The sequence below is a fragment of the Crotalus tigris genome, unplaced genomic scaffold, assembly GCF_016545835.1.
Source record: "Crotalus tigris isolate CLP2741 ecotype Arizona unplaced genomic scaffold, ASM1654583v1 scf7180000017641.3106099, whole genome shotgun sequence".
NCBI classification, from domain to species: Eukaryota; Metazoa; Chordata; class Lepidosauria; order Squamata; family Viperidae; genus Crotalus; species Crotalus tigris.
Genome location: NW_024096535.1, coordinates 1,978,154 through 1,990,803, shown reverse-complemented (window position 1 = coordinate 1,990,803; position 12,650 = coordinate 1,978,154). Strand labels below are relative to the sequence as shown.

Here is a 12,650-nt window from a genome sequence, read left to right as displayed (position 1 = left end):
TAAGGTATCCGTGATAAGATTGGTTATATAATACGAGTTTACACCTTCCACCTATTCTTGTTGCAGGGGGCAAGTCATGAGTGACATGGAAAATCATCTGTGTGAGTTGGGCTGGGCTGAGACAATTTCTATCCCAAAACTCAGATAACTTTTCTAGCTGTGTAGCAGATCTTGCCCTAAATGTTACCCGTGTAAATTATTTAGACTGGATGTGTCTAAACATTGCGTAGCAATGTGTGAGTTTTCTGGATGCTTTTTCCGCTGAGTTTGTTTTAATAAAGGAAAGTCATGGAGAACAGCAGGCTTGGTTATCAAATAGTGTGCAAGCTGTTGATTCCTTAGGGATAGGTTAAACACCGTCTTTTGTCAAAGTTATCTTAAGATAGTTCCATAAAAAACAGGAAACAGACACACAGCATTCCCCTGATACATAACCACACAGAAAAGTGTTTTCACCTTCCAATCAGAGAGGCACACAAACATATCCTTCCCCTCTCTTGCGCTGTCTGTCATATCCACAGGCATTTGTACATACACACAACTTTATAGGCCTTCCTTCCTCCGGCTTTCCCCTTGTGCTGACATGAAAATTCCCTTTTTCTAGAAAGGTTAGCAGGGGAAAAATAAATCCTGTTTTCACAATGGGATCTTTCTTACTGCCTAGCATGGGAAAATCCTAGTTTCCAGTACTGCCCCACCATGCTTGCAGTAGACTTGTCTTTGAGCATATCTGCTAATGTGCTGTAACCAGTGGTGGGATTCAAATATGTGAACAATCAGTTCTCTGTGTGGATGCCGCTTCCGGAAGTCCATTCTGGGCCTGGGCAACAAAGTATTAGTTACCGGTTCTGCCAAAGTGGTGCAAACTGACTGAATCCCACCACTGGCTGTAACCAGAGAGAAGAGAGACCTTAAAGAATAGCAGCTATTCTAGTAGCTACACTCAGAGCTGGACATAGAAAACATAGTGTTAAAAAGACTTTTTATGGAAATTGGTGAAACTGGTGATAACGAAAGATAGGTGATGGATAAGGTCTGCTTAACCATGAGGAAACTGAAATGTGGATTGATCAATTCGTTATATGTTTTAACTAGGAGTAGACAACCTCTATAGCATTGTTCACCAAAGCTGAGAGCCCTTTCAAACATTGCATAGAATTATACTTTTAATATGTTAAGTGGGAAAATTAACTTTGTGGGAATAAGCCTATTAACTATGTTTAACAAATTGCTTTTAATAATGTATTATAAAAGAGTTTGTTTTAATTATTTTATTTTGCTGGAGTTTATTTTTTTTAATTAAATTTTTGCTGTATTGCTGTTTTGAGTTTGAATATATAGAAATGGTGATTCCCTGATAAGTCGAGCTCTAAAGAATGAGTGAATGTATGAAAATTTAAATATTTGATTTTCATAAGAAAAAAACTACTTTTCACTATAGCAAAACCATAATTCGGAGATAACCCTGCTTTGGGGGCGGTATCTTATAAATAAATTATATATAGTATCTTTTTAGAAAAGCATTGATTGGTGATGAATATTTCCTAATCAGTTTTATCAGTCTCAATGTGGCTACTTCTATCAGAGTTTTTAAGATAATGATCCAATTAATGGTCCATTTTTCTGAATTGTAATTCCTGGGGATGGTTATTAAGGTAATCAAAACTAGTGCTTGTCTGTTCCTTTCTGGAAGTAAAAAAAAAAAAAAAAAAAGGAAGGAATTCCTGAAGATTTGGAAGCGAAAATTACAGTATTTATTCAGCCTACCAGCTTTGATTCCTCCTGTTTCTAGATTTGGGCTTAAAATGGATTCCACTGTGCTTGATTCTTTCAAATGTCCCAATTGTGTCCTGATTTTCTGTGTTATGTGGCTCATTGGGGATGTTTCTTCAAGATACTTGAAGAAGCTTGGAATTTCAGCTTGTAGAACCGCTGTTAATACATTGGACAGGTAAAAGTTTACAAAATAAATGGTAAAAAGTAAATAGAGATGGCAATCTCCTGCAAGGTAATAAATGAAAATGTATGAATTTAAATTTAAAGAACCTGGCACCCAGTATTATCTTCCCATTTTTTTAGTATGTCTATATCTTCACAACTGAGTCATCGGGAGATGAATTGCACCATTATTGATCAATCTTCAATCACAATCAACTGAAACTGAGTTACATTGTTGATTTATTTTGGAAAATTGTTTCATGTTATAAAAGTAAAAATGTTATTTATAATTGTGTGAAGTAAGGATATGCATAGATCAGACAAGAACCCCACATAATGTTAACAGAAAATGATATTTAAGGGGAGGAACATCTAATTGCATGTATTACTAAAGGAAGTATAAATCAATATCTACTGGTGCTGATACTTGATACTTTGAATATGAATAGCACATCTTGTAGCTGTAGTTAACAACAATGCTATATCATTTATCCATTTTCTTGTAAGTGTTATTGCAACAAGATATTTCACTTGAGAATTCATTAAATCCTCAGTTTATGCTTTTTTCTTTTCTTTTGAGCCAGCATACATTTCTGAAGAATGATTTAAAGACATGCATAACCTGAATTTGGAAAACATCAAAGCAACCACTACCAAAATACACCTATAACGGAATATGGGAATGACTTGCAAGATTCTCTTTAATGTAACTTTGCAATAAAGTGAATGCTAGTACGTCTGGGTGCTTTTTGTTTCAACTGCTTTGCAAGGCTGACAAATGATCTTGCAAATCTGAAAATACATTCCCCCCCCCCCACCTTTACAGCCCAAGAAACTAGTGAGGGCCTTTCTGAGAAATTTGTTCCACCCATATTCCTTCTGCAGGTACAATTGCCTCTTATCTAACTATTGCCTAGTCTGCTGTTCTTCCTCCTATCTCCCAAAGCCATTTTCAGATACTATTACGCAACCAGAAAGTTTGTCTCTTTTTTTTTCTTTCTGAAAATTTGGCATGCATTTCTTGCACACAGTGGATGACAATAAAAATGAATAAACATGTTTTAAAAGAAAACAGCAACAGATGAAGATGTTTTGTGTTTATGAAGTTGTTTACTTGTCAGTTAATTCTATTCTTCTGCTTTTCTTATTTTTCAGTGGGATGTTCTCATCTGTGTATTTGAGCCAGCTTCCTTGGCTTGGATATAGCATCATATTAGCACCTGCTTTTACTACAGCCTGTAACTAATAACTCAATAAAGGATGAGGAGATTTGTCTACTGCAAGGTGGTTCTCGCCACATCTCTCATGTGGGTCTTGGTGGATGTGTTTCTCCTGTTGTACTTCAGTGAGTGTAACAAATGTGATGACAAGAAAGAAAGGTCCCTGCTGCCTGCTCTAAGGGGTAAGATAAAACTTGGTGGTACTTGTTATCACCCTTGACTTAGTTTTGATTGTTGATGAATGATGCTAAATGTAATTTAAATGCCTAGGTAAACTACTTGAATTGGAATTGTTGGCTAGAATAATGTAAAATAAGTCCTTTAAACACATCCGACCTGAATATTGTAAAATGTTTTCCCCATATAGGATCAAGCTTAAGATGTTAAATGTACTGCAGCCTTCCTCAACCTGATGCTCTTTAGGTGCCTTGGGGCTACAACCTTAGAATTCCCAGCCAGTTTACTCACAATCTGTGTGGACTAGAAATACACAGAATTATACTCTTAATGTATCTGGAGAATAGCAAATTGGGGGATGCTGATGTGGGTTATTATCTAAGGCCCTTCCATCTGGCATCTCAGTCAGAAATTCACAAGAGGCTCAAACAGCACTCTTCAACTTGAATTCTAAACAGTAATTCTGCCAGTTAAATTTGAGTGTAAGCATTTGCTGCTGTTCATCAAGGGAGGGTAAATGATTCACAGAACTCTTTTCAGAGAAGAAACCCATAACCTTCAAGATGAATTGTAACTTTGCATTTTCAAGATATTGATTAGCAAACTAACTGAAGTTTTTTAAAGGTTGTTTTTGGCTTTTAATATTCATTGATTTAATACACATTGTTTATGAATAAAAACAATATGGTTCATTATTATGAAATAAGTACCCAAAACAAATAATCTTTGTTCTAAATATCTATGAATGGATGTACATACCATACCATGCCATTCTCTTTTTGGTAAGCAACATTATGCTCTTAAAAAGAGCAAAGAAATAAGACAGACAGAAAAGTCCAGGTGATGGACAATGCAATGCCTGGAGAAAAAAAAGAAGAGAAAGAATTGGAGAAAAATCACAAAATACAAAGACTTGAAAATAGAAGTCAAGTGACTGTGGCAAAAGAAAGCAAGGATAGCACCAGTAGTAATTTGGCAACTTGGGTGCAATCCCAATATCATTGGCATTGACAAAGTCACCACCAATCAGTTGCAAAAAGCAGCTTTACTTGGAACAGTTGACATCCTGTGACGATATCTAACATCAAGCAACAACATCTACCTGCCTTAGGACTTGATAAATAGATAAAAGTGACAAATCCAGTCTATATATCTGGCTGACTATGGACTAACAATAACAGTAATAAATTCATTAAATTTGTATGCTGCCTGACTCTCAACAACTTTGGGTGGCTCACAACAATCGAACAGTAATCAACAATCAAATAGTGAGCCAAAAAAATTAAAGACGTGATAATATAAAGAATCTGAACCATTCCTGTAAAATACAGTAGCAAATATAAGCTGTGGCAATGATGGGCTAATTTTAAAAACTGTAAAGTAAGCATTCATTCTAATGTATAGTAAGCAATGTACAACAGGCAATCATTCTGTAAGCCACAAACCAAAGAGGCGGTAAGATTGGTTTGACAAACTAGTCATGATCAATTGTCCTTCCTAACCTTTTAATATAATTTATAAAAAGGAGCCGGAGTGGTTCTGAGCCCCAAATTGGATTGGGATATGTCACTTCTAAAAGGCCCTTTTAACTACTTTCCTTTATAAGAGAGAGGGGAAATGCAACCCATCTGTTTAATGAATAATGGAGATGTCAACATATTTACTGATTTGTAGACCAGACATGAGAATAAATCAGTACTCTCTACCATACAGTAGCTGCAGCCTTTAGCCTATTTCGTTAAAAGTGGATGTTCCTGACATATTGCTTTGGAATGAAATGATTAGTTTCTCATTCCTTGAACTGATTCAATTTGCCCAATTGCAAAGGCCCAAGAAACCTGACGTAGCAAAAATGTCTCTTTTCTGGGGAAGATTGGAAAATATTGTTTTGTTTGTCTGAGTCTTTTAAAGAGAAGAATTATCATCACACTGAATTAATTAAGCTAGGGCATGAACTAGGTCATGAATGTTATATGATAAATGCTTCATTCAGCTTCAGAATTTATTACAAAAATAATTAAATCTGATACATACACAATGCAGCATTTCTTATTAAATCCCAGCACAGTTCTGTTCTGTGAGCACATGTCGTAATGTGACTTAATGATATCCATCTGCTGTTTCCAAGTAAATGTTTCAATGATTGTCTTCTCTTCTGTGCTGGAGCTATAGTCATAGGGGCAGATCTTTTTACCTATTACATATCTAGAAATGTAGCTTTGTCTGTAAAGAACGTTTTGTGTAGAGCTTTGCTGTTTTGAAAAATGTTTGTGTTTTTGACAATACATTTTTGAACATGCCACCAGATGCACCCCCAAAATATATAATGACAAACAATTTCCAAATTGCAGGATCCAATCGGGGTCGTGCGAGAGCCCATCTTCAGGAAACTTCTCTAGGCTAGAGAAACGTTCCCCAGGGATGGGCTCCAGCACAAGTCTGAAAGCTTGGAAGACGAAACCTCTGGTCCCGGCAGTGACCGACCCAGATTGGATTCTGCCACATCCTGGAACATGTATATTCGCCTTCATGTGTAATTTTTAAATTCTTCAAAGTACTTTCAGGAAGATTTGGGACTTGTAGTAGTAAGAAATGAGAAATGCCTTTATACCAAGTCCAGTGGGCTCCATTTGACTCAGTTTTGTCTACACTAGTGATACTTTTCTGGCAATCTGGACAACACCTGCACTTAGGTCTTCCCAATTAGAGGCGCTGCAAGTGGAATCTCTGGATATAAAATTTTTGCTCTGACCTTTTCCTATTATTCAGTGGCTTCAGCATTCTGGACTTTAAATTTATTTTACTGGGTGTTCTATTGGAGTCGACCAGCACTGATTTGTCGTCTTGTAGTGCTAAAGTTTGCAACTTGCATAAATGCTCTGTTTAAAACGCACGGTGTGCAGTGTGTTTTACATGTGAGAGTTACTTTTGCATTGTTATTTGGGTGGGCAGATGCATGTGTGAATATTGTTTACTTGGTTGTGACTTTGTGCTGGGGAAAATTCCCTTTGCCTTGCTGAAGCTTCTGAATAGCTTGCAGTCTTATAATATATTCTGTGTTTTAAATATTAAATGGATGAAAGAGACCATTTAGTAACTGCACATTGATTTACTTGGTCTTTAGGTATAATCCTACAGTGCAACTTGACACAGCTACCCATAAGTAAGCCCATTGTTTAAAATGTATACTCCAGTATGGGATTAGAAGCATATATATATATATATATATATCTGTGCTTCCAGATCCAGTAACACCTAAATTGACTCCACCTTTACCAGATGCAACAAACTCAATTTCCATTCAGGTATCCTACCAAATAACAGATAAAATCTCTTTGATTAAAAGTGGTGCTAATAATTCACTTATAGAACATTTGGATATAGACCCGAACACCTAAATAGGAGAGGGTATGTCGTTTTTGGACATACATATGGCAAACTTGGATTTTGTAGTCAGGAGGAATAAACCCCCTTCCCCCAAATGTTCTGTTAAATCCTGGCTCAGTCGTACATTTCAAATAGCTTTCTGGGAGACCTGGAGAAGCATGTGTATCATTAAACCCTTAATACTTTTAAAGTGAGTGAATTGAAAATATATATGAAATACTATTAGTTTTGTTAAGATTCCAGTAAAGCAGAGCAGTAATATTTGAAAGATCATATAGCAAAACACTTGGGTCAATCTCCCACCCACCGGTACCACATATTTATTTTGTTAACCATCCACATATACACATAGCCATGCTGTTGTCCACTCCAGCCCCCTGGTATGCCACTCATTTATCATCAGTGGCAGTCTTTCAATACTATTTCACGATATACAGATTAATAGTAAAGTCAGAACCCCTGTTCTTATGCTACTCTTTATAGTTTCTGATTTGAACAAGTGACCTATTTTTATAAACACCAAGATCAAAAAGCTTAGCAGAAGAAGCTCCTGGCAGCACATAGAATAATTAGAATTTGAAACAGTGTTTTGAGTTTCAAATGGATTGTTCTGATCTATGGGAAATGCTCCAGAGTTGTTACAACCATACTACAAATATTGTCTTTTGATACAGCCTTATTTCAGTAGGTTCATTTCAAGCTTAGAGCACTTCCAATAAAGGCTAAGTAGCTGTTTTAAATTCTTCTCCCCTGTCCCCTCACAGCCTGTGCATCATGGATGAAAGTACAGATAGTTCTTGAATGATGACCACAATTGAGCTCAAAATTTCTATGGCTAAGCAATAGAATGAGTTTTGCTCCATTTTGTGACCTTTCTTATCACAGTTGTCAAGTGAATCCCTGCAGTTGTTAAGTTAGTAACACAGTTGTTAAGTGAATCTGGCTTCCCTAGTGACTTTGTCAGAAGGTTGCAAAAGGTGACCGCATGGCTCCAGGATGCTGCAATCATCCTAAATGTGCATCACTGGTCAAGTATCTGAATTTTGATCATGTGACCATGGGGGTGCTGCAATGGTCTTAAGTGTGAAAAATGGTCATAAGTCACTTGTTTCAGTTGTAAGTCGAGAACTACCTGTAAATATCCATGGTGACCTTATGTTTATGGACTACCCATTGTGCATTGTACATTGTGCAAAGATGTCCTAACCTTGTGATGTAGTTTGCTTTTGCAGAGCTGGCTCTTGCCCACTTTTACATGTTAAAGATTTAACCATTACTTAATCATTGTGTGGTGTGGCTAGTAAAATGTTGGACCAGAAAATTGTGGCATAACTTTTTAGGTATCAGGACAACATTATTTGTTTTGTTGTGAACTTATTGGAACAAAACTGGGTTGATCATGTGATTTAAAGAATAACTGTTTTAAGATAATCTGATATATGATCTCCATTTTCTTGAAGTCAAAGAGATTAAAATATCCTAATTGGGGTAGAATTATTTCCTCAATTACTCAATACTTTATTTGAACATTATCTTTGCTAAATAACAAATCAAAGATTAAAATGTTTTTCTCATTCCTGGCAATGAAATCTGAAGCATCTTAGTTTGTTTTTCTTGCCTGTTATGTTTTATGCTGTTAATCAGCAGAGGTTGGATTTGGATGCAAACATGGACTGTTTACCAAATATTATTAAATGCCACCGTTACAGTTCTAGCTGCCTGTTTTATAGGCATTGTTGGCGTTCCTGAATTAGCTTTAAAAGAACTTCCCTAGACAGACACACACAAACATAACTATACAAATGTCTCACCAGTATCGCTTCATCTGCACAAGACATTATCATTATATCCTGACTGAGAGGTTGGAAATATTTTGTATTTTCTTGGTGCTCTTTCAAAGTGATCTCAACTCTAAGACATGAAGGCATTAACTATGTCTTATCATAGTTCCCTGGCATTCTCGGGGGAAAACAAAATGTTCATAGTATTTTATCAGGTTAGACAAGTGCGGCATTAAGTCTCAAAGTGCTAGGCTTGAAAAGAAGTTATTACACCACTGATAAAATTTTATGATCCATTTACAAGGATGAAAATAAAAATACGTCTTCTCATCCTAGTGAGTGAACACTTTTAGGTGTGTTGAAATATTGATTTGTTTGGCTGTTCAAGGTATGAACAAATTGACTACACTCTTCCCTTTGATAGATAGAAACAATGATACAGTAAGTCTTCTGACATTAGGGAATATCAAAGTTAAATAGTTGAAACAGACTCATAAATACATCCAAACTGCATAAGCATATTAAGACATATGGAGAGTCTTCTGACTTCTATTTCTAGTTATCATAACCTGACTGAAGTTTACCTCAGGACTCCATTCCCCCCCCCCCATTGACCTATTATCTCTAATCCCAGCATCCTGTGATACAGCACATCAAATCAGAACTGAAGGAATTGATATCTCACTTTATCTGGTTAAAGTGGATCCTTTTGCAAACACTCTGAGGAATTGTACTTTTAGACTTGCAAGATTGATGTCTGCTTGACCAGGTAGGCCAGAAAGGAAACACAACCTGATAAGCTAATTCTTCTTTATTGCAAAGCTACATTAACAGAGTATTGCAAGTCTGAAAGTGCAATTCTTCCACTGTCTCTTTTACGTCTTAAGAAACTAGGAAAAGTCCCTTTTGAGCCACTTGCCCTACGCATTATCCAGCTGCGAACTAATCTTGCTCTAATACGATCACTTAGCAGCATCCCTTTGCCCTTTTGCCCCATCTCCCAAGGTCTTTCTCACATCTCCTTAGAGTAATTTTAGATAATTATTGAACAGCAATGGAAAGGGACCAAAACCAGAGTCGCTAATGGGTTAATTACATTGTATTATCATTGAAATGGAACCACAACCATTAAGGTAGTCCTTAATGATATAGTTGACAGTAACAAAAATCACTGATGTATCAAGTAGGACATGAGGGATGTACTTTTCCCATCAAAGTCCTGACAGCTATCTTGCTTGGATCTGAAACTTAGATAAAAAGTGTTCCAATGAACCATTTCTAATAAAGTGGTTTGCAGCTGAAGCCTTACTACAAGCTGAACAGATTTCTTGGAAAAAAGAAGCTTGGGGGTTGAATGATATTTAGCAAACAGTCCTGGGTTCAGGGGGAATTTCTTAAGAAGAACGGAGCAGCGGAGTCTCTTTTAAAGCTGCAACACCATCCCTGCCCAAAGAGAGATTTTGATAATCTAGATCCAGATTATCTGTCCCACATCAGCCCTGTAATGGAACCAAGAGAGACATGGATCAGGATCACAAGTGGCAGGGCTTATATCAGAGAGTTCTGCTTTCTCAGAGCTCACAGCCCAAAAAGAATCCTAAATAATAGCTATAAGTTGACCCAGTCATCTCATTGGAATTTGTCCAGGAGGAATCAAGATATTGGAAAATCTGAAGAATTTTGTTGGCAAATGGTCAAGTCCTCCTTCCCTTCTTTCACTAAAAGGAAATTTATTTCTCTAAATAACAGTTAATAGTTTGTTGAGAAGTAGGAATACATCATCATGATGTGTGGGCCAAACATGAGCTTATATCTGTATTTTGGTAAGCCTCATCTTTAGATTTCCTGCACTGATATTTTAAGCATTTCAGATACTTCATCGCCTGGAGTTTCCCAATAACTAGGATATACCCTAGTATTGGCCCACAAAGAATGGCTGTTTGAAGCAATTTTGTCAAGAGCCCAATCTGCCTCCTGCTGCCAAAGGTTAACAAGGTCCTCAGTTGAACTACCTGTGGTATCATTGGGAAAAGCCCCAAATGTGCTCTGAAAATCCATCAGATCAGGCATTGAGGTGAACCCTCCTGTCAGGTCTAGCCCTGCAGAAATCCTGAATGGCAAATAAACTAGACTGGACCAAAAGGTGGTCCTATCATGGCACCAAGCTGGAGGTAATGCTCTCCATATTCCAAGGTGAATATGTGGTTTTACATACGCCTTCCTGCATTTATCACATACTGGAATAATGGTGATTATGAACACCTTGGTTTTCTTTCAGCCCTACAAGATGGACCAGATCAAGAAATAGGCTCCATGGAAGACTAAAAACTACTTTTATTTAGATTAACCATAATAACATAATCTTGATGTCTGGTTATGCTTCCTCTCCTCTGTTTTTTATATTCATGTGAATTTGGAGAAGTATCTGTCTGAGACATTTGTGTAATCCTGCCCCTCATTTGGACCTATGCAATATTTTCCTTTATTTTATTTGGTAATGAATCTTTCTTCTCTTCAAGGTCATCCTTTTTATTTTCTGCACTTTCCCAGATCCACACCCAAACCATGAATGTTGAAGTCACCCAACATTACAGGCATAATGATGCCAGCATCCACCAGAGAACAATCCAACTGAGCAGCAGCATATTCAGTACACCAGAAATACACCCAGCCTGTCCTTACAGCCCAATTAAACATCTGTGCACTCATATACCTCACCATCTCAGGAATGAAATTCTTTAGAGACTGATAAATTTTGAAATGACATTGTATATGGATTTGTTTCAAGATTTTGTATAAATTATAAACACATCTTGTCCGTAGAAAAGTGGAATATTGTTAATTTAAAATGTTATACTCAAATACAGTTGAGTTACAGGTGATCTGTGCTTAATGATCCTAATTGTGATCTTAATGACCCTCATTGCAATTCCATTTCTGAGTGAAACAGTCACTAAATGAGAAATCATGTGACTGCGACTGTGCTTTTTGGTTGAAAAGTGACACGTCTACTCTGTTTCACACCTTTGACTTTTGTTTGCCTCCTAAGACTTTGGAATGCTCAAGTCCTTATTGTTCTGTACACATCAAAAGCAATATGACCATTCCCCAACCTAGGGGTGGAAGCCTCCGGCCTGCTCTGGAAAAAGTATTCTCTTGAAATCTCTTCCTCTCCAATCTCTCTACTCTGCAAGGAGAAGGAAGAAAACCAAGCAATTTTTATAAGCAATGTCTCCTTTGCTGGACTCTTTCCCACTGCCAGTGTGATCATATTGTTCTCAGTGTGTACAAGTGCAGAAAGCTTACTCTCTTGAAATTCCTTTCCAGTCTGTCTCTGTTCCGTGGGAAGGGCGTATGTGATTGGTAAATGAGGACTACCTGTACTTTATCTTGTTTATTTATAGAATTTATAAATTGGTTCTAGGTGGTGAAGATGAACACTTACTTAGATGAATTTCTGGAAGATGAGTTATTTTCAAACATTCTGCTTGAATACTTTTGTGGAGTGTTTCATGTAGCTATATATGTGTATATGTATTTTTAAACAAAGATAAACATGTACTGCAGGCCACTTTAGCTGACTGTGTTCAGCAGGTCAGCGGTTCAAATCTCACCGGCTTAAAGTTGACTCAGCCTTCCATCCTTCCGGGGTAGGTAAAATGAGGACCCAGATTGTTGGGGGCAATGTGTATATATATATATATATATATATATATATATATATATATATATATATATATATATATATACACACACATATATATACACACACATTGCTTACTGGTGTACACCGCTTAGAGAGTGCTTGCACTTAAAGTGGTATATAAGTCTCATAAATAAATAAATAAATAAATTTGCCTTGCGTAAAATTGACTTGTTGATTCTTTGATTGTATAATATATTGTATTCTCTTGCTTCCTCACTTATCCATCAAAGGTATGAAATAATTTCTTTAGCTGGAAGACTTTTCTGTATATCATGGGTCCTATCTGTAATATACAAATAAACTTAGATTGCCTGCAGAGATATATGTGATGCTGGGTGAGTTAAGCTTTAGCAAATAGCATGTCACTTTTGGCATGTCTGCTTTGTTGTCCACCTAGGCCAGGGGTAGGCAACCTTGGCTCTTTTATGACTTGTGGACTTC

General features: G+C 36.8%; 1 protein-coding gene across 4 annotated transcripts in view; it reads left to right on the top strand.

The window, feature by feature from the left end:
- GALNT13 (polypeptide N-acetylgalactosaminyltransferase 13) overlaps positions 1-12,650 on the top strand; it is a 226,767-nt gene that overhangs the window by 32,302 nt on the left and 181,815 nt on the right. For all 4 annotated transcript variants that reach the window (XM_039335415.1, XM_039335413.1, XM_039335416.1 and 1 more), the window contains exon 2: positions 3,094-3,340. In XM_039335415.1, coding sequence (XP_039191349.1) covers positions 3,199-3,340 — 142 coding nt within the window. In that variant the 5' untranslated portion in view covers positions 3,094-3,198. The remainder of the gene's footprint in view (positions 1-3,093; positions 3,341-12,650) is intronic.